This window comes from Salarias fasciatus, chromosome 20 (assembly GCF_902148845.1).
Source record: "Salarias fasciatus chromosome 20, fSalaFa1.1, whole genome shotgun sequence".
In the NCBI taxonomy this organism is placed as follows: Eukaryota; Metazoa; Chordata; class Actinopteri; order Blenniiformes; family Blenniidae; genus Salarias; species Salarias fasciatus.
Genome location: NC_043764.1, coordinates 14,186,386 through 14,208,154, shown reverse-complemented (window position 1 = coordinate 14,208,154; position 21,769 = coordinate 14,186,386). Strand labels below are relative to the sequence as shown.

The following is a 21,769-nucleotide window of genomic DNA, read 5'->3' as shown; positions in this document are numbered from 1 at the left end:
CTGCGAGTCAGCCAACATATTTGTGTTGTTCACACAAATCGGGCACTAACAGCCCGTCTGAGCTGATCAGACACGTGTTTGATGATTTGAAGTTCGAGCTGTCGTCGACAGGTTCTGAGAAACGAGCTCAAAACAAGAGCACTCCACAACATCTTATTTTTTTTTCCACGAATGTGGGTTTAAGGGGCACAAGGAATCAATACCAGGGTGTTGAAGCTGTGTGTGTCTGTAACTTGTTTTGTTTTAACCATCCAAAAAATATGTAACTCATCTATTGTTGCTTATTCAGCGGCGTTTTGTTCAAAACCTCACTGTGCAACAGGCAAGCTTCACACAAGATCTGGACAAATTTCCTCCCAGGATTAAGCTTGATTATCTCATTTAAACAACAGGAGCTTGTAGAAATAAGACAGAAAAGCAGATCTGAATGGATTAACTGATCATTTTGCACAGACTTGGTTTTTCTCTGCCAGGCTGCTGCTGCTCAGATGAGGCCGCTTCGGCGTCGTAACTCTTGACTCGGGGCCCATATTGGTTTTGAAAAGCCTCTTTAATATTTTCCACTGCAGCACTTAACCATTTTAACTAAAACTGAGACGATTCCCTGTCTGGAGACTGTTATACCTACGGTAATTAAAGCAGTGAGCCATCCAAATCGCCAAAATCTTTTGGCAGGAGAAAAATGCTCATGTTCCTCAGCGAGTGACTGGATCTCCTCGAATTCGCACGATTCTCGGTCTCGGAGGAGCAACATGTACAGACACACAAGTGTTGGTACGAGAAGTGCTGCGGATGCCTGTATGAGCTATAAATGTCCTGCGAGGACATTAATAGAACAACTTGTTTGGTTTCTTTTTTTTTTTTCTAATCCGCCTGAGAATCTTCTTGCCCGAACACTGACAGCAGTGGTCTGGTGTGTGTGTGTGTGAGTGTGTGTCACAAGACTCAGCCCTCACTCACACCCGAGTATCAAAACAGGGGCACGCCACGCCGTTGCGTAACCCCGCAGTGTAATAACTCGCAGCCGAGCTCAGGGAGCCACCCACACTTTCCAACGAACCAGATCTATCGCCTGTCTGTGAGGCGTCTAATAATACGGCCTTCCTCTCTATTCTTAGACTCCCTGGAACAAAATGCTTTATTGTTGCTGCCGATAAATGCGTAGATGTGTTTTCAAGTTTGTGAGCAAACAGAAAAAAAAAAAAAACTTGCAGGGTTGGTGTTTTGAGACTTGAAGTTCAAGTGATTTTTAATGAAAGCTGTGTTTTTCTTTAAAGATGTGAATGAATGAATGATTTACGGAGATGCAACAAGTCATTCAGGAGCTCTTCTCATGTGAGCAGTTTTTAGCATCGCGGCTGAATATAGCTCAGACGAGTGGAGGAGGCAGAGGGAAAAAACATAGATTTCCTCGGTTTTTCATACTCAATGACAAAACAATCCGTCAGAGCTCATCTGGATTTGTGTGCGACTCCCCCGGCTCTCCTCCGAGGGAAGGAGAAAACCCCACGCTCACGTTAGCTGCCGACGGGGCAGAAAACTTACGGGAGATAATAACAGTCTGTCTGTCCATTGTGTCAGTGATGGATGACCTTTCTATCTTTAGAGACTCCCCGCCTCGCGCCTGTGCTGCAGCCGCTCGCCGCCGTTTCTAATCTTAGCTCCCGGCACTGTTCAATAATGTATCTCCACATGCGCTCCCTCTCCTCTCCACAAGTTATATCAGCAGAAATAATAGCAGGAGGAGGAGGAGGAGGAGGAGCAGATGATGCTGGTGGGGAAGCTACTGTATTCCAAGAAGAAAGCAAGACTTGTCCAATTCTGTCTCCTTGGCATCTGAAAGAAAAGACTCAAAGCTGCAGCCACCCACGCTCGTTTTTTTTTTTTTTTTTTTTCATGCCTTTGTTTGGAGTTTTCATTCCTCCGGTGGCTGTCTTAGTTAGACTTTCTGCTCCAGCTCGATTTACTGCAGAGCGTCCCGGGTGTCAACTGGAAACTCCTTCGCTCCAGCAGGCGTTTATGCGTCACTGTGGTATTCTGGGGATACCTCTTTTTTTTTTTTAAAAAAAAAACAGTCTTACTTCTCTTTTAAATTTATAGCGCAGGAGGCAGTGGGTGCACTGACTCAGTCGGCTGTCTCCGGCTGCGAGATCTTCCCAAATAAGCCGTCTTCTTGTCACCTGAAAGCAGAACAGCAATGAAATTTTATGAATCGTTTGGTCTCTGCAAAACAGAACGGGATACGTGTGATACTGACAGAGCTTTCTAATTTAATCTCCTCGCCAAGAAACACAATAAGAAGGTGGTGCGTTTCTAAAAATAGGTACAGAGCTGTGTGTAGAGCACGCAGAGCACTGAAATACCCTCTCCCGTGTTACTAGGGAGAGCTGAAAATTTCTGCTGAAAGACGATTGTCTTCAAGACACCAAGTGTTGTTGCTAAGCAACTCGCCGGCCCGGTCAATAATACAGTGGATGTTCGCCGTGGCTTCGCAGGCTTGGTGTGTTTGAGATGTAATGTCTCTGGAGTGGCGAGAACACTTTACCCTTTGTTTGTAGACGAGTCGTGAAATAAAGAAACAGTCGCGGGAGAGGGAGATAGTGGGATTGTGTTTGATCAAAAACACCTTTGATCAGTAGAACTTCACTGGAGGTGCAAAGAAAACACTGACATAATAGTGGAAACACATTTGTTTTGTTTTTTTTTACAGGGTTATTTATATGCGTAAGATACAGATGGGAATTTCTACTAATTGACTTTTGATAACTTTCCCGATATATACATATGTGTGTGTGTGTGTGTGTGTGTGTGTGTGTGTGTGTGTGTGCTACATGTTACATTTCTGAATCACACTTCCCTGAAGAGAACTGACTCGGGGAGTCGAGCTGCTGAATTATTCCTCACGCTATTCCTGGATGTCTAGTCATTCGTGTTAATTAACAAAGACTCCCTGCTCGACTGTTACTCGCAGAAATGAGGTAAAACAGCGTTTGGGAGGAGCTGAGAATAACACAGCGCCCATCTCGTAATGCCTCATTCTGCCAGGGATGTGTCACTTTAGGTCGTGGTTCTGAAAGTGTGGGGCCGGCCTCCCCGGGGGACGACGCCTGGCATCAGAAGCGGGAAAAGTTTGGATGTTTACGAGCACGAATGTTCAGTTCTGAGAGGAAAACAAGATGAGCTGGAATAAGTGGAGGATACAAATACTAATTGTTCTGTTTCAGCCTTTGTATCCCATCATATCTTCAAATGTAAAATCTGATATTAAACAAAGAATTACTTGTGTAAGAGTTGGAGGTTTGAAAACTCCTAATTTAAAGACAAGTTACATAAAAAAAACCATGAACTGACGTCTACTGAATAGACTATTAACAGATTTTTGTCTACACCATGTCTACACCAGCCATTGTGGCTCTGTTATGTGTGTGTGTATGTGTGTATGTGTGTGTCAGTCTCACTTCATGTGACCTAACTTTGATCATGCTCAGAGCCAAGCTATAAAGAGTCCCGTGTTTGCTGGGATGAAGGGGTGAAGAGACCCCCCCGCTGTGCGGCGGCATTCTGCCGTCTGTGTCCTTTCCACCTCTGGAGGTGCACTGTGGTGTGTGTTTGTGTGTGTGTGTGTGTGTGTGTGTGTGTGTGTGTGTGTGTGTGTGTGTGTGTGTGTGTGTGTGTGTGTGTGTGTGTGTGTGTGTGTCTGAAGCTGAGCCCTTTGAGCAGCTCACATTTATTATTCATACAAAGTACACATTCATGGGGATCCTGGTTAAAAAAGGAAACAGAACTTTGAAGAGCTCTTGCGGAGACCTTGATGCTGAGAGAACAGCGCGGAACAGGATTACATCTTGATATTCATTCTGCAGGCTTTGGGCTGATGCTGCTCGAATTGATATATTCTTTAGAAATAGATGGATATAGGCAGCGGGCGGTGAGAAATAGGATGGATGAAAAGATTAATAATAAAATTTGATTGCTTTTTTTTTAACTTAGACTGTATGATCAGCATGAAATATATATGTATTTTAGTTACAGCCGGTGCACGTGAAGCATTTCCAAAGACTAAATGTTGCTTTGCATCCATCCTGTGGAGTGGGAGTAGGAGTGTAGAGAGGGGGGGGCAGGTTGGGGATGCCGTGTGAGCGGGAGCCCGCCGAGGCTCCGCCCCCTCCGCTCATTACGCATGCAGTAACCAGGGAGACTGCGCGCGGCGCGCCCCATCACGACCCACTTCAAAAAGCGCCGGTGGCGAATAGTAGTGAGGAGATCGTGCGCTGCCGCGGCGCTGTGCAGTGGACAGCTTCACCCGATGCCCCCGTGCGCGCGCTCCCACAAGACACCGTGGTAGAGAGACGATTCTCAGCCGGGAGATCAGCGCGGATTTTTGTCCAGCGGCTTTTTCCAGATGTGGGGAGCGCCTCTGCCCAAGCACCACAGCCGCGGTCTGGACGCGAGATGGAAACATAGGGGATTCCTCTCGAGAACGCGCACAGTGAAGAAACTCCAGCCGGTTTAGCGAGGATCGAGCGGGATTCAGTGGAGGAAAAAAAAATGGTGCAAAACGTGGTTCTGGTGTTTCTCCGCAGGAGGCTGAGCCAGAGACCCAACGTGGAGGAGCTGGAGAGCCGGAACATCCTGAAGCGTAAGTTTTACTACACATCCCGCCTCCTCCCCAGATCGATAATTAAATCAATAACAAAAAAAAAAAAAAAAAAAAAAAAAAAGACAGAAATTAAATGTGAGGTCTCCGATTAAAATTCTCACAAAACAGGGTCGCTGCATTACATATTGGCGCTCTGGATTGCATTATTTAGGAGCAAAAGGACGCATGAGTGCGCACTGCCTCTACTGTAACCTGATAAATGCTGCACGAATTTTCCTTTGTGCATGTTGCTCAAACTGTTTCATATTAGATCAATAGTAATGTGTTTTTTTGTTTTATTTTCCCCAGAGAGAAATGACCAGACAGAGCAGGAGGAGAGGAGGGAGATCAAACAGCGGCTCAACAGAAAGGTAAACCACCGATGCAGGGTTCACAGCTGTCACCTGAACATCTGGACGCCTGCCTCATTCAACAGTCCCTTCCACTCTGATTCCAGCTCAACCAGCGGCCCACGGTGGACGAACTCCGAGACAGAAAGATCCTCATCCGCTTCAGCGACTATGTGGAGGTGGCCAAAGCTCAGGACTACGACAGGAGAGCAGACAAGCCGTGGACTCGCCTGTCAGCAGCAGACAAGGTGTGTGTTGCTCACTGTGTCCCACTGGGCTTCACCAGCATTGTGACAGAAATAAGTTTGAAAATTTAGATCAATCTATTATTTTTTTATTGCTGAGCTTGGTGGGTCAGGATGCACTTAATAATTTTTTGGTTTTGTCCCCCCACCCCCCCTTTTCCGCAGGCTGCCATCCGAAAAGAGCTGAACGAGTTCAAAAGCACGGAGATGGAAGTGCACGCCTCCAGCAAACACCTAACGAGGTCAGTATTGTGAAGGTCCGTGTGTGGAGCTGGGAAATGCATGCATTGCTCTATTTTTAGCTGCGGGGCTCTAAATTTAGCTCCCCTCGCCGGTCCGGAGAGCGCTGGGGGAGCTAAAGATAGATGGGAGTCCTTCCAAACGGGGGGAGGGGGAGACTGTCCTCTGAAGAGGCTCTGAGGAGGCAGCGTCCTTGGCTCAGCCCGTTTGGAAGGCAGGGTCCTTGTGGGGTGTAACAGTGTAACAGTGACCCAGAGGGAGGATGGGAGAGACAATTCAATGACTGTGCTAAAAATAGCTCCGTAGAACTGATTAATGGCAGCAGTAAAGGCTGAGTGCAATGACAAAGTCACCCTCTGCCCCTCTGATTTTTTTTTTCTTCTTGTTTTCCCTCTCCAGGTTCCACCGGCCATGAAAGTGGGGGAAGTTTCTTCTGTGAAGAAATGCTGAGCTGGGGAATTTTCCTGAAGCTTCTGGAAGCCGCTGAGGCGGCGACCGTGTCCGAAGAGCCTGGAGCCTCGTCCGTCTTCGGCGCGTCTTTCTAATTCTTCCAGCGCCCTCACGTCGGCGGCGCGAAGGCGCGGCTTTGGGAGAGGAGATGAGGGGGGAAATGTTTGCGGCGGCGCGTCCCGGTGACGACTGGATGCCAAACGGAAGCCGGCTGTGCGGAAGAGACTTTGGCGGAGCCTCCGACTCTCAGGAAAAGAGCGGAGGGGGGAGAAGAAAAAAGAAAGAAAAAAAAAAGAGAACAAAACAATCTTGTCATTCAGTCATCGTTGGTTTTTTTTGTACTAATTCATAGACTCCTTTGACAAGGCGGTGTGAATCTGTGTCGTGGGAAGAAGTTGTGCATGTGACCAGCTTCACCTTTTCTTAACTGATGAATAATGTGACTGTGTAAAGACGGTGCAGTCGGGAGGAGTTTGATATCAACTGTACATACAGTGTGTCAATCAGAACGGGATTGTCAATGTCTTCACTGAAAAGAGGAATACCTTTGTAAGCTCCACTTGTCTTCAAAATACAAGGTCTTTTTTAAGAACGGGCTCGTCTCATTTCGTTTCGAACTGTTTTATTTGAAACGCACAAAAGATTTCTAAAAAAAAACTTTTTAAAAGCGAATAAACCATCCAAGAGAATGATTTTTTTTTTTTCAGAGCTTAAATACTTCAACATTCACAAAACAGAAATCTGCATTAAAACAAACCCACGGAGCCAAGGCAAAGTGTCCTCACTAACACTAACTAGCTTTATAAATCCAAACGTTAAACAACACAACAACACAACAATTATAATAAAAGTAATAAATATCTAAGAAACATGGAGGTCTGAGTACATCAAAGCCACGTCTATTGTGGTACAAGCAGAACTTCATTAAATAAACACTGCGTGTTAACGGTTAAATGACGGGGGGGCCGCGGCGCGTCGTGACGAGGAACACAACCTGCCTGTTGCCGAGACCGTCGGGGAGATCTTGGCTCCATTAAGGGAAAAACAAAGAATGCAGCCCTCTCTTCATGCTCTCCAGCTCATTCTCTTGCTGCCGTCGAGACACAGAAACAAAAGAAACATTCAGGAAAAGACACTTCGATTAAAAACCTTACATAACCTCACCGGAATGAGAAGCTCTTTTCATTACGGGCTGTTTTGTAACGGCTTTCAAATGAGCCGTTTGTCACCTGTGTTTCATATCTACTCACCATCTTACTGAGGAGTCTGTCCTGAGCTGACTTCATGTCGTTTCTCATCAGGCCCATCTGAAAGCAGCGGGCAGAGGACGAGGGGGGATTTATGTGCTGTAATAGACTCAGTCGCTCACAGTAACCCCCGCCGGGCGAGGCGAGGATCACGAGACAAGATAAGCAAACCGATGTGAAGGACACGCAGAGAGAAAAGGATCGGAGCGAGCTCGGCAAAACAACACGTCCGGTTTTTGAAGCTTTAAAAGCCGGACTCTTAGATTTACACAGCTAATTAGTCCTGACACTACAGCAACGCAAGCAACACCGTGGAGCACAAATTAGATGTGGGCTGTGAAGTTCATGTTCCCTGAGGGTCACACCTGGGATGTGAAGATTCCCTCCTCATGCTCCAAACTCTGGCATGTGGTGCTCTGAAGCGCTCTCTTCAGGGTCTCATTCCTGTAGGACAAGGAGCAGAGGTAAGGAAGGAAGTGACACTAAAGGTAAGTAAATAACGTGACCGGGAGACTGGTGGCTTGTTGTCTTGAAAATGACGGAATCCTGTTAAAATGCTGATTTTATGACCAGCCACTTGTGACAGAACAGTGCTTGGATCACACAGTATGTGCTAATTAAAACATGGAGAGGACGAGGGACACAAGGCATGTTAATCACTTTCACTGCTTTGTATTCATGCTTTCAAAATGGCTTTGGTGTCGAACAATAGGAAACCGCCTGGTAGCAAAACATGACGGATCCCAGCTTAGCTGTGTGAAAATATATATTATTTTACAATTACAAGAATAATCAAGTTTTAGTGAAAAGTATCTGTAATCCATCCTTTTACCACATGCTTGATTTGAGCCAATGAGACACTGTGCTGAGCAGAGGAAGGAAAATTGTGGATGTGGCTGTTGGTGCTCACACAAACAAATGAAGAGTTTTACCTTGTGACTTCCTGCTTCTTGTACAAACGGAGAGTGGTGGTTTGTTTTCTCCAGTACACCTGCCAAAGAACAGAACCAACAACGATCAAACATGGCACAAGTCAATAAAACACCACTCACTCAACCACTCAACTGTCTTTACGCTCCCATGTTGTCTTGTCAAACAAAATAAGCAGGAAGCTTAAAGTGCAATGTGTAGATTATCTAATTACTTGAGTAACTGCTGAAATATTTGGTAGAAAAACAGTGGGAGAATGAGAGGTGACCTACAGTGGAGTCTTTCTCCATGCTTTTCAGCACTGAGTCGTCCAGCTCCAATTTACTAATTTCTTCTGAGAGGACTTTCTGAACCAGCTCAAGCCTCTGAGTCCTGTGCAGAAGAGAGACACCCACAATGAAATGCTAATTCAAAATAAATAAATAAATAAATAAAAACTTGGTGCTGGAGAAAAGATGTTCGTAGCCGATGAGAGCATGTGCACTGACCTGTGTTTGATAACCTGCTTTTTGATGGACGAGACGTGCTGCTGGACAGTCTTCAGGGACTGCTTGTGGTACGCCTCGATCATCCTGTAACGGTTCTGAACAGAAACACATTTAAAATCCAGTGAGATATGAACAAGAATGAACAGAGTCCACTCCACACCCCATGCTTTCTCTCTACGATCACCAAGCTGAGCTGTGTTTGAGGTTAAGTCTCAATCGCTTCGGAAACAGGAAATTAATGTAACAGAGCATCATCTGTTGCACGGCTGAGTTAAATGTGCGTCCAACCTGGAATTTAGTTTTTATTTCAGAGCTGAACTGCTGATACAGGTTGGCTGGGTTCACAGCAGCGTCTGGGTCTTCATCCACGTCCAGATCTTCATCCAGACCTTCGTCCTCCCAGTGACTCCTGTGGGCCGAAGCCCCGGCCTTCCTCAGCTTCTCCAGAGCAGACGCCTCAGTGACTGTGGGCAACAGACATCGTGAGAGACACTTCAGATAAAGAACAACCAGTATTTTTAATCTGAGGTTCACATATCAAAATATGAAAGGCGACAAAATACTGAAGACACAGATATCTTCACTGCATGATTATTGTAATCATAAAAGCACATTTTGTCTGTTTCAGTGAAATTTAGAGTCAATTTTAAAAAAGAAGAAAATGACTGTTCGGTTTATTGTGCATTGAAGAACGTCTGGAGTTTAATTCAGAAAGGACAATGTAGCAAATCACATTTCACACGGGAATAAAACTGCTTCAGTTTGACTTCAACAAACCAAAAGAAGCTATTTTATATCGTTACAGTGTTCGTCTTCAGAATAATGCGCGTTGTATATAATCATGATAATATCACTGAATTCACAACTCATTTTCTAAATAAAAGTAAAATATCTTACAAGACTTGAACAACTTCCTTGGCTTCATCCGAGGAGGACGCTGGTCCCTCATCTTGCCTTTATTTTTCACCTGCTTTTCATCATCTTCTGAATCACTAGACGAGAAATGGCGCTTGTGACAGGGACCTGTGGTAAGAATCACACCACCATGTAGGTGAATGGAGAGCAACAACTGAAAGAACTGTGGGATAGAAATAAAGATAACAGAAAAAAAAAAAAAGAAATTAAAAACTCCAAGACAAATAGACAATCCGGAGGAGTTGTTTCACCTGAGCCGTGACGCTTTGCGATCTTGGAGCCTCTTTTTCTAAGAGGTGTTTTCTGCAAGAAAGGTTGGAATTGAGTTAACTGCTGATGTTCGGTTGTACTGATGCCATCAAAAAGACCACAGAGCGGTGAAGAACTCCCACCTCTGCTGCTGCAGTCGGGCCGTCCTTATCGCCGTCAGTCAGCACCGAGGACTTCGTGGACGACGGGCTCAGCGAAGGCCCTGACGGCGTGGAGTTCTTGGTCATGCCGTAGTAGCGGCCGTAGCTGAGAGTTTCTTCAGGTAATGGCGACTGCGGAGGAGAGGGGGCGGGCGACTTGTCCTGCTCGTTGACAGTAGAAGTCAACAAGGGTTGAGAGGGCAGACACACAGGGGACGGCGATGCTGAAGAGAAGTATTTCTTAGCTTTACTCTTCTGAAAAACAAACAGAATATGATGAGTAAAGTAAGGCAGATCATGCTGAGGGTATCTAATCACCATTCTTCACGTTGTTGCACAGTCGAAGTCCTGAAGTGCGATAATCTCTACTGTCTGGAATTGAATAGGTCATTCTAAGAAAGGGAACGTCCACTCTGGACGCTTTCTAGCCACGTTTTCTCAGACACCCTGGGAATTTCAAACAGCACTGCTCAGGCCACAGACGTTCTTCCGAAAATTTCAGGCTGGAGGGAAGAAGGCCTTTGTTCGTCTCAGAATTCACACAACCGTTCATGTCACTCCGGAGATTCTCACATGACCGTCAGATGACGTCCATGACTTCCACTTGGAGACAAAGCATGTGGATCGCTCCAGGCTGCTGAGCCATGAAGCTCCTCGCTGCTCATGAGGGATGAAGCCATGGAGGTTTGATTACCCGCTTATCAACTCAACTTTGATACATGCGGAAAAGTGCTTCAAAATTGGAATTCAATTTTTTTATGGATTAACTCCATACAAAAATCATAATAGATGATTAAACCTAAACATTCAAAGCAGGTGTTTGTGTGAAAAACCGAGTGCTTTAAATCACCACAGTGAAATATCTAGATGTCAGTGTGACTCTGAACAACAGTGTGACCCTGAATGTCAAAAGAAAATGCTGTACCTCTCGCGCAGTGGAATGGGCTCCACGAGTTTGACCTCTCGGGGAAGTCAGAGAGCGAACAGACTGGACTGAGTTGGTCTTGGATGAACCCTTTCCTGCTCCGTAGAGAGAGGACAGTGAGCCTTTTCCTTTACTGCTGACTGGAGACCGGCGCTGGGGGGGCAGCAGGACCAGTGGGGGGCTGTCCTGGCTGGGTGGGTCAGGGGAGGCAGGCAGCGGGGATCCCTGCGGGCTGAGGAGAGGGGAGCAGACCGAACCCAGGGTCGGGGCTGACCTCTCGGCAGCTGTGAAGGTCCAAAGTAAGCACAGATGTTCAAACAGCTGGCTTAAAAGTTGAGCAGAGAGTAAAAGGTCAACACACACGCATGCTTTTCTACATATCAACTTACACTTAAGAGGTTGGAGAGTCAGAGGGCTCTTTATGTAACATTTGAAGTATTTGGATTGAAAATATGCATCTGCACACACACAGATGGCTTCGCTCACGATGTGTGAGCTGTGAGTTACTGAGGTTCATGAACTGGATAAAGAAATGGCTCACATCATGGTATTACACTGTGGTTTTAAAACTTGCAATCAGAAACAATTTTAGTCGGCAACTTTCCAAAGGCCTGATGTACGTGATATCTAAAGTTCTATATGTGGCCGACGTGACGGAATTAACCAACCAATTAAATTTTAAAGAGCTAATGTCAGAGGTGTCAAATGACTGTTATGTAATTGTGATCCTGGTGAGCTTTCCAAAAAATCTTACATCTCATCTTCTCCATGAGAGGAGAGGATGGGTAGCGAGTGATCCTACATGGCACCCGGGGAGCCTTGACGGTGTTCTCCTGGTCTTGGGGAGCAGCGACTTTCTTCTTGAAGACATTCTGAGGCCTGACCTGCTGAGAAAAAAAAAAAGGTTATTGACACTTGTTGGTATACATACAAGCAAATATTTGTTTTTCAGTGAGGAAGAGCTGATGAGGAACTCCTCATTTAATATAACTGCAAGTATAAAGACACTTTGCCTGATTAAATATGTAAGATGTGGATGTCAACTGTTTAATCGGGAGCCATTTATGGTATTTGTACCTGTTTTTCTCAACATTTAACTATTTAAATAAATTAACAACTGAAGACAAATATTCCTGACTCTCACCTGGAAACCAGATGTCTTTTTCAGACCTGTTTGGTCGACGTCTTCTTGTTTTCTGAGACTTTCGGTGGATCGCTCTGAAAAGCTGTGTCTTTTCTTCAACATGTCAGGAACTTCAGTGGTTTCCTCTTTCTTTCTGTGCTCCCGGCTCATCAACGATTTCTGTTGGCAAAGAAATCAAAAAGAACATGGAATAACTGTAAAGATCATTAAACGGGAAAACAAATTAATGGACGCCTGATAGCTTCATTTTAAGCATGAATTGAATGGATGGACACCAGTTATGATACTTTGAAAATATGTATATATATTTATCTAAAACAAATAGCCCAGCAGCCAAGGTCACTATATATAAAATCAAACTAGTATACATTAAATTCCTGTGGCTATATGCAAAAATGCATGCATCTAATCAAGATTGTCTTATGGCAACAATTACCGATTTTTTGACAGGAAAATTTTAAATTTGAGCACAAGCTTTAAAACAAAGTGTCATAGCATGTAACCATGATTTTCATATGAGCCTGTAAAACCTTAAAAACACCCTGCTGTAATTATCTCCTCCTTCATAATCGTGACTTTGACCACACAAGTAGTTCTGTAAATTTCTGAAGTAAGATAATCTTGGGAAATCCCTTTAATCAGAAAAGGCAGTGGGACGATGTGATCTGATCAAGAACACCTTTAGGGTGCATGCTTACAAAGAAAGAACACTGGTTATATCATTTGATCTACAAGAGTTTGATGATCAAAATGAAAAAAGAAGAAAAGACAGGTGCCTTAGAAGGAAGAGGGGGTAAGTCAGTGTCTGACTTGCTGTCATCGCTATCTGGCTCTCTGTAGTTTTTGGTGGATGTGGCTGCTGCTCTCTTTGGCCTCTTGACAGCAGCTCGAGGGCTCGTGCCTGCTGCTGCTGCTGCTGCTGCTGCTGCTGCTGGCCGCTTCACTGTCTTCTTGGGTTCAGCCTGAGAATTATTCAACAAGAGCTTTATCTGAGACAACAGTGACACATTGTGGCTGATAAGAGTACTGCACCACTTATTCACAGCAGCATCAGCTCACCTTACTGGGTTTGCTATTGCCCAAAACAGCCTTTGCAGAGGTTGGGAACAAATCTGAGGATTGACCTGCACGGGTGAAATGTACCAACAGCATTTTATGACTGTATTTGCATGAAGCCTTCTTGAGGGGTCTGATAAATGATTCAGAATGCGTTGCTCACATGAAGTTCGAAGCGGTTTCGCCGCGGTCTTGTTAGACGCCTCTCTGGAGTATTTTGTAACATTGGGTTTGGGCTTCCTGCCTGACTCCCTCAGCCAGCTGACCTCCGTCGTGGCATTGTCTGTGTCTGTGTCGCTGAATAAATGCTTTTTCACGTGCCGCTTGTTCTGCAACACGGATGTAGAAGAAGACACACAAAATGCTTCTACAGTTACAAAAATGTTGATGGGTGGATCACTTTACAACAACATGCAGAAAACATACTTTTTCCGCACGTTGTCCTTTCTTGGCTGTGTTGAGGCGCAAAGGTGACTTGTGGACACCGCTGTCCAACAATATAGATTTGAAATGAGTTTAGTGATCTGATTATTGTTTGCATTAGTGGTAAAAATACATCCAGTCAGTCTGACCTACCTGTGTAACAATGCAGAGCTGTCAGAGGACGTTTTCTCTCCTCCCTTAGGTGCAAACCGACACAATGAAACAATGAAAACACTCAAGGTGCGGCACAGTTGGACACATGTCTGAAGTTAGTGGTACTTACAACAGGCAATGGCGCATCAGTGGTGAATGAAAAAACATCGTTCCTGTGTCAAAATTAAAGAGTGAACACTTAAAATGCCGTGGAAGTCAATAAGTAATCTTTACTATCTCTGAAGAGTTCAGATGGGATTACCTCTGCTCCGCAGACTTTGTGGTCGTCTTTCTGTGACTCATAGTTTCAGATCTCCCTCTCTAGATCAAATAATGATTTTTAGTGAAACAATAATTAACCCATCAGGAGCTTTTAATCCTATGTAAGATGGACCAAAACAAAAACTAATCATGACTTACTTTATGAATTGATAACCAGCTCGTATTGAAGACAGGCCTACGAAAGAAAGTCAAGTCAACAAAAAGTACTTTCAAGACGAGGGCAATGAGATTCTTCCACTCACAGCAACAGAAAAAAAAAAACAACCTTTGTGTGTGTTTACCTGTTAGTAAGAGGAGGATTTAAAGGCTGAGGAGTAGTTGCTGAACTTTCTTTTGTTGATTTAGTTTTCTTCTCATAATGGTTCATGACGAGCTTTAACATGCTGCTGGCGACATCTGAGTCTCTCTGAGCAAAGAAGTATAAATAACTAAACAGAAAGAAACACGATGAAGACATGCACCAGGCTCACGCCATGTCTACCTGCATTTTACTTGAAGTGGCTGGATCATTGTTCTTCTTGGATGCTGCTTTCTCCTGCTGGGTTTTGGTCCTGCTGCTTTTCACCACTGAAGCCTCTACATCCGCTGAAGCTTGCCTTTTGGTTTTTCCACTGGTTCTTTCTTTTCTCTGGACCTGTGGCTCTTCGGGGGTAGAGTGTGAGGACATCCGCTGATCTCCTGAGCTGCTGTTTTTGGAGTTTATTTTGATGTTGGACGCTTTTTCCTGGGGTGCAGCAGGTTCCTGGGGTGGAGGATCTTTGTTCTCCATGTGAAGTAAACCTTGCAGACGCTGTGTCACCTCAACGCGGAACTTCCTTTGCCACACTGGAAATGTTTCTGGAACTGACAATTTCTGCTTTAAGGTCAGAGGATGCTCCTGCTTTCCTCCCAATCTCGAGCGAGACTCTGAATTCAGAAAAAAGGAATGTGAAATACTGCTTTTTAAAATCTTTATACTCTGAAATGAAAATACTTCTCTTGATATGTAAAATGTGTGGCTATATTGGACGTCTTTACTGGATTACCAGGCTTTGGAAGTGAGTTGATCTTCTGTGTGGGCAACATTATCATTTCAGAAATGGACAATTTGTTCCTGCAATTTGAACATGAAATAATATTAAGACACACCCAATACACACAGACACTCACACATCAGTACAACTCACAGCACTGATCTCGGATTGAAAGCAAATTTGCAGTAGAGAATAAAAGTGCCTTACGATCCTGACATGTTTCTTCCCGTTGCGGGTTGAGTGTCTGGGACGAAATTTTGCTCTGAAAGTAAAAGATCACTAATAAAATCCATGAAGAATAATAATACAGCACTCATAAAATCAGAATTCCACAGTGACACACGACCCAGAAACTCACCCTCTCCCTGTCTACTGATGACCAAGGATACTGCCTCTGAACATGGTTTGCTCTGCGAAATACAAAGACAACTTTCAACAGTGGTGAGAAGAAATAATCTTAGCCAAATTAAAGAAACACACCGGCACCTTCGTCTGCAAACTACCGTGCATCACCTTTGAGACTGCTTTATTTTAAAATAACATCTCCATAAAAAGAGCATTCTACAGTTTTTCCTGATCTGGGCTTTTCTGAACAGGTCTGTTCCTTGAGAAAACTATCAAGAAATATATTGCAAATGTAGCAAACAGGAATCGTGATTCCTCCATAAAACCTTTTACAAAGCAACGTTACCGTCTTGTGTTTGTGAGACTTCATCTTGAAGGCTGTTTCAGAGGTTGTGCTCTGCACCGAAGAATCACACTGAGGAAGGTAATACAAAAAGCAGAAAATCGTAACTGTGCTCATCGTGGTTTCTGTAATATTCTTGGTGCAGTGTTTTCTATGAAGTGTCACACCTGTGGTTTCATTCCCGCACTTGTACTGCAAGGCGTGACAGTACGATTGGAGCTTTTTGCAGAAGCCTCACAGGAGCTGAACAACCTCGCAGGTGGGTTTTCTTTACCTTTAGAAGGAGTATTTAAAATAGAAATCCCTCAAACAGAACATGATTCATCAAGACACATCTTATCAAATGGAAATTCTCATTGTAAATGCTTTGAATATAATTTCAACCTACTTGACAACTTAAGAGCGAAAGGTCCTCCGTTGTGCACCATTCCTCCTCCACTGCAAGCGATGGCGTGCGTGGACTCTAAAATCCTCAGTTTGGCTGGAGTTGACATCTGATGAGAAAATCAGAATATGTCTTAAATTGATTGAAACTTTTTTTTTTATATATAAATGGTCAAAGGTCCCTATTTATCACATTTACAGATTGTTAGTGTTTCAAGCATACAAAGATGCATTTTCCCTGAAGACATGCACGCTGACAGAACTATACAAAACCCAACTTAAAAAAAAGATTATTAACTACAAGCAAACAGCTGAATTCATATTAACAGTAGCAATCATTCATGCACTTCCTCTAACAGTGTGCGCTGTATAACACATGGATCTAATGTAATATCGCACACAGAAATCGCCAGTTTAACAACAGTCCTGCCTTGGAAATATGAACACATATGTTGGAGAGATAGACAGTGGGTTAAAGTAAATAAAACACTATAAAACAACTTTTCTACCTGCAAAGGAGCAGAGCGAGGAGGTAAAAGGTAGGGAGCAGTGTTTTTCTCACTTCCACTGAGAGACACCTGGCTCTCTGGAATGACCTGAATTTGGAATTTCATGAGCAGATGATTAAAAAAACAGCTATCACTTTACAATTAAATGCTTTAATGTCGTTACAGTTATGAGAAAAAAGCAAGATTCCTCACAGAGGATTCACAATGATGGAAATTCTATTATGAATTCCTGGCACTTTAAGTCACTTCAACTTTATCTGAGGTTCAACAAGACTGTTAAAACAGTGGTAAGTGGCACAGCTCTTTTGTCACAGCTTCTTGTTGTGTTTACCTGGGTGTTGTTCTCTTCCATTGTACTTTTCACGACCGACATGGCCTGAAATACAGTCACTGGTTAATGAAGTCTAAACTCCAGTTGGAGCCAGGAGTAAATAGCTGTGATTTTCCCCATCATTGTACTACATCTTAATATTTATTAGCAAAGTGTGTACTGTAGTAACAAAAAGCGTGCATCAAGTGTTGCAGACTGTAAATACTCTGTTTTTGCCGAGTCCATAGATGTTGGCAGCGGCCTGCAGGATGTCCAAGGAAGAGCTGAAATGGATGCTCAGACTGGATCCTTCCACTGGTCCAACAACCACCACCTCTGACATGTTTATCTGCAAGACTTTCCTCTTACACTTCTCTGCAGACAAAGAACACTGTGCCTTAGAATTAAAAGAGGGCCCACCCATGGTTGTCAGACAGTGCTTTATCTTTGTGGCGTGTCTTTGTCTTTGATTTGGTCCTTTTTTCTAAAAAGTATGAAATTAACTAATCTATCAAATTCTTTTATATATATATATATATATATATATATATATATATATATATATATATATATATATATATATATATATATATATATACACACACACACACATATATATATATATATATATATATATATATATATATATATATATATATATATATATATATATATATTTAAATAAAAGTCAGTTTGCAGAAAAGTGGTATCTTTTCCTATTGATACTAGTGTCACTGATTGCAGGAAATACCACACTACTGACAATATTGTTGAGAGACACAATTACATAAACAAAACACAATTACAGTCTTTGTCTTTTTATTACCTGTGACAGTGTAGCTGACAACTTCATTCGCGTTGATAGACATTGCTTCCCAGTAGCTCTCCTATATTGAAATGAACAGATGTCGGTGTGTGCCATGTGTAAGGGCTGCTCCTTTTGATTTACACGTCGAGGCAATAATGTTACCTCTGCGTCAGCCAGGGTAAAATAAAACGAAATGCTGCGGCTGCCAAGGTTGAAGTCAATCCAGAATTCCTCGAGCTTCTCATCTACGGGCATCAGGAGCTTGACAACATAACCACATCTTGTCAACACACCCACGAACACGCTCAGCAATAAAATGTGCATCGCGACTTTGACATTTACAATCCAACGTGACCAGAAAGCAGCAGGTTTTTTTTGGGTATCCAGTTTCTTAGAAGTAGACATTCACTTTCATTTTCTGCATTAATGGCACAGATGCTGTAAAACTCACCTCATGTGTGTCGAGGAAAACTTCCAAACAGGGGTAAGAGTATACTCTAGAATACAGAAGACATTCAGTTAATGTTAATGATTTTAAATCCCTTATTTCTGTCTGTCAAGAATACCCAAATCCTCCATATGTTCATATAACAGGGTCAGAGATATATTAGAGATCTCAGAGGCAACAAAAACTGATGAAGTTGTTTTATGTTTGTTTACATTTTGACTTTACAAAACATCGTTTGATGTTACAAGATCACACTAATTCACCCTATATTTATTTTATAAAGAAAATCACATCTATACCTTCTTTTGTCTCCATGCATTCCATTGACCATGTTCAAAAACTGGCGACAACCCTGAAATCAGACGCATAAACCATTGAATCTGTCATAACTTAAATGCAATGAACATAACTTCAAAGGATAAATCGTGCATGAAATGCCTGATTTTACCGTCTCAAACTCTGAATCACAGATCTTGGTAAATGCACTGGCTATGTGCCCCATGCTGAACCATCTGTCAGCCAGCTCTCTCCTCTGGACTGGAGTGGTCATTCTGAACAGCGACTCGATCAGTGATGACTGAAAGTCATAATCTGAGAAAAAGGGGGAAAAAAACAATTAATGATTAATCAATAGTTCTGGTTGATAAAATATTGTGCAGTTTATTAAAACACACTTACCCCCACCATCTAAAATACGACCAGCAAGTTTCATCCTGTGCAAAAGAAAGGATTTTGTGAATATTTTGACAGTTTGTAATAATGTTTTAAGTTTTGTTTCGTTTTTTTACTTTGAGCAAGTGAACATGACCTACATGAGATCTGAGAACTCTTGTGATGTTAGGAGTTTCCTTTCTTTCTTCAGTTCCACTGGCATTTTATCCAGAAGCAAGTTAAAATCACGAATCGCCTAAAAACATTGTCAGCAAAAGAACAATGAATGCATAAACAGTTGAATCTCTTAGATCAAAATGCCACAGCTGAACATGTGTTGACACTATTTCAAACCTCTTTTTGGATCAGAATGTAGACCCTGGGATCAACTGCCAACTGAGCAAGAAGATGCAGGAAAGACTCAGTGACCTTGTATGTACCTGCAAATACGCACATTGTTGCACTGAGGTTAAAAGAAACACACACCCATTTTCACATACTCAGAAATTTAGGTGACTGTATAATATACTAGATAATGCAATGGTTTAAAATAGCAGCTCCTCATAAATGTACAAACCTTCTTTGCAGGCCTCATGAATCATCTGCAGCAGACAAACCAGATGAAAGCAAAGCATGTTAGAGTACTAACAAACACAAGAAAAGATCCTCAACATCAAAATGAATCAAGTAAAACTGTAAACATGAAGAATTCAGATTTCAGGATTTGACAAAAAATGTACTTTGAAAATCAAAAAATAAAGAAAGAATATACAGTGACATTGTATTCTTCAAAGGAAATTGTTCTTAATAGTTAGTGTAATATTTCATCAAGGATTATGAAGAGATTTGGGGGAGATTCAAATAAAACCTAATCACCTTTAGGTGGCTGGTAAAGTAAACAGAGTTTTTGCTCTGGACCTTCCTGAATTATAAATAAGTACATTCAGTGTGAGAGTGTTTGCAACTCCATAGAACTAAAACAAATACCGGTAATCAATTCTTCTGAAAATTACCAGGCAAAAATGTATGTGCTAAAATGCAAATGATGTGACTTCATTTTGGATTTGCAAAGTCTACATTTTGAATGAGTTCATAATCCTGTGCAAACTGGTGATTCAGACATGAGTAAAGCATGAGTAACAGTTTCCCTGTTTTCAACTGACAGAAAAGTTAGAATGACCATCGTTTGGCTGCTGCCTCATATAGCTGTCCCAATTATTTTTTTTTTTTTTTTTAAGAAAAGGAGAAAAAAAAAAGAGAATGTTTCAGATTAGATATCATCTTACCATCAAAACATTAAGGAAGTCTTCTAAAACGGTGAATGCCACATCCTGATGCTGGTCATACTGGATCCAAAGCTGCTTGCACTTCTCAAACCACTGAACCATGTGCACAAAAAAGCAGATTCAGTTAAATGCATTTACTCTGACAGTAGTTTAAACAGTATCACTATCATTGTGTATTAGATGTATACTCATCTTTTCGACCAAACCTCGAGTTATCAACCCAGGGAGTCCTTGGCCAGTACCACATACTTTCAGGTTTTTTCCACACTTGTAGAGGCTTGCAAAGATCAGACTGACTGCTTTGGGATCATTTCTGTCCAAACTCTACACGATATCAGTAGAACTTCACGTAAATTACAAGCTGACAGAGTATAATGGCATGACAGTGAAAGTGCTACAATTCACCTTACCTTGTTGACAAGTTGATCCAACTTGTTGACAAACTGTTGGGAGCATTTCATAGGGGTGTCCTCTGGAACACCTCTTTGCAAGAAGAGGTGCAGCTGCTGGAAATCGCCATTCTTTAACACCTCGTTGATCACATTCTCCAACTAGACAAAGACAGGAGCCACAAAAGTTTTATTCACTTGATTACTCCCTATCAGCTTAGATGGCAACAATGTTGGAAAGCTGTGTTAGAGGCATTATTACCTGTCTCTTCTCACCGGGCGCCATGTTTGCTTTTGTGAAAAAGCGCCCACTTTGAAACGGAGAAATGCAAACATAATATATGATGTAAGCCAAAAACAAGTGATCATTAGGTCAAAAAGCTAATAAACAGGTAACCTCAACATTCTAGGGAAACCAATCGCTTTAAAATACCATAAATAGCTCATACTAACGCGCAAAATATGGTAACCATTTGGAACAAAGTGATATTTCATTTTGTCCTGTAATTAAATAATTATGACATTATGCTAATGCTTTAGCGAATAGCTAGCGAGCATTAATTCACGGAAAACGCAAAATTGGGGGAAATCCCTGAGGAAAATCGTTTCGCCTGTAGTATTAAAAATGTGTTATTACTCACGGTAAGCTGGAGCATAACTCGGTTCATTTATCGTTCGTTTTAATTTTTTCGGTTGGCCCGCCTCAGAAAACCGCGGGAAGCTCGCGAGCTCGCGAGTCGCGACAACGACGCAGTTGCGTCACTGACGTCCAGCAGCGTAGCGACGTAGTTCTGTAAACGCGTCTGTCTCCGTGAGCGCTGCATAGACCTGTCCGCTGATCGGAGATCTGTGAACATAAATCTGTCTCTGTCTGCGTGAGCACTGCAGGCCTTGTTTTCTCCACAAGTCTGGAGATTTATTTCTTTTCATCCGAAGCCCGTCAGCAGACTGAGAGACAATGATCTGTAGACTTTTATGAAGTTTCCACTTAAAAAAATAATAAAAATTCTTAATACAAATATACTCTAAAAGGTATGTTCATTTGACATTCATTTAACTACTTTTTTTTTTTTTTTACAGGTGTTGTCACTGCATATCATTGCAACTTTCACTGTGGACATGATTAGATTTTATGATGGATGCCCTTCCTTCGGCAATCAGGATTCAAGGAAGAATTTGGAGGAGTTAATCTCTACTCATCCATCATCTACAACACTTTATCAGATGCAGGGTTGAATTTAGTGCTGGAGATGACCCCAGATAACTCGGGCCTGAAGGCAGACTCCACGCTGAAAAGGTGACAGTTCATCACAGTCCATCACAGCGAGAAAAAGACAGCTGTGAGTGATCAATAAAATGTACACAAGACACCACGTCACTGAGCAG

General features: G+C 42.6%; 2 protein-coding genes across 3 annotated transcripts in view; one reads left to right on the top strand and one right to left on the bottom strand.

The window, feature by feature from the left end:
- The window catches only part of phactr3a (phosphatase and actin regulator 3a), a 33,088-nt gene extending 26,575 nt beyond the window's left edge, over positions 1 to 6,513 (top strand). For both annotated transcript variants that reach the window (XM_030119096.1, XM_030119095.1), the window contains exons 8-12: positions 4,584 to 4,639; positions 4,949 to 5,010; positions 5,097 to 5,237; positions 5,400 to 5,476; positions 5,874 to 6,513. In XM_030119096.1, coding sequence (XP_029974956.1) covers positions 4,584 to 4,639; positions 4,949 to 5,010; positions 5,097 to 5,237; positions 5,400 to 5,476; positions 5,874 to 5,889 — 352 coding nt within the window. In that variant the 3' untranslated portion in view covers positions 5,890 to 6,513. The remainder of the gene's footprint in view (positions 1 to 4,583; positions 4,640 to 4,948; positions 5,011 to 5,096; positions 5,238 to 5,399; positions 5,477 to 5,873) is intronic.
- Positions 6,514 to 6,937: 424 nt separating this feature from the next.
- Positions 6,938 to 20,669, bottom strand: sycp2 (synaptonemal complex protein 2). The gene is made up of 36 exons (XM_030119595.1): positions 20,646 to 20,669; positions 20,405 to 20,545; positions 20,187 to 20,318; positions 19,995 to 20,096; positions 19,286 to 19,310; positions 19,063 to 19,148; positions 18,870 to 18,964; positions 18,736 to 18,770; positions 18,506 to 18,648; positions 18,357 to 18,409; positions 18,061 to 18,106; positions 17,772 to 17,870; positions 17,628 to 17,688; positions 17,028 to 17,176; positions 16,823 to 16,867; positions 16,492 to 16,578; positions 15,995 to 16,092; positions 14,923 to 14,990; positions 14,379 to 14,803; positions 14,179 to 14,303; positions 13,466 to 13,526; positions 13,203 to 13,368; positions 13,043 to 13,107; positions 12,760 to 12,945; positions 11,594 to 11,723; positions 10,840 to 11,297; positions 9,897 to 10,169; positions 9,756 to 9,807; positions 9,487 to 9,612; positions 8,878 to 9,053; positions 8,590 to 8,684; positions 8,374 to 8,473; positions 8,104 to 8,162; positions 7,537 to 7,615; positions 7,175 to 7,231; positions 6,938 to 7,014 (listed from the first exon to the last, which is right to left on the bottom strand). The coding sequence occupies exons 1-36, from the start codon at positions 20,667 to 20,669 to the stop codon at positions 6,958 to 6,960; spliced, it is 4,179 nt and encodes a 1,392-aa protein (XP_029975455.1). The 3' UTR covers positions 6,938 to 6,957.
- Between the last annotated feature and the right edge of the window lie 1,100 nt (positions 20,670 to 21,769).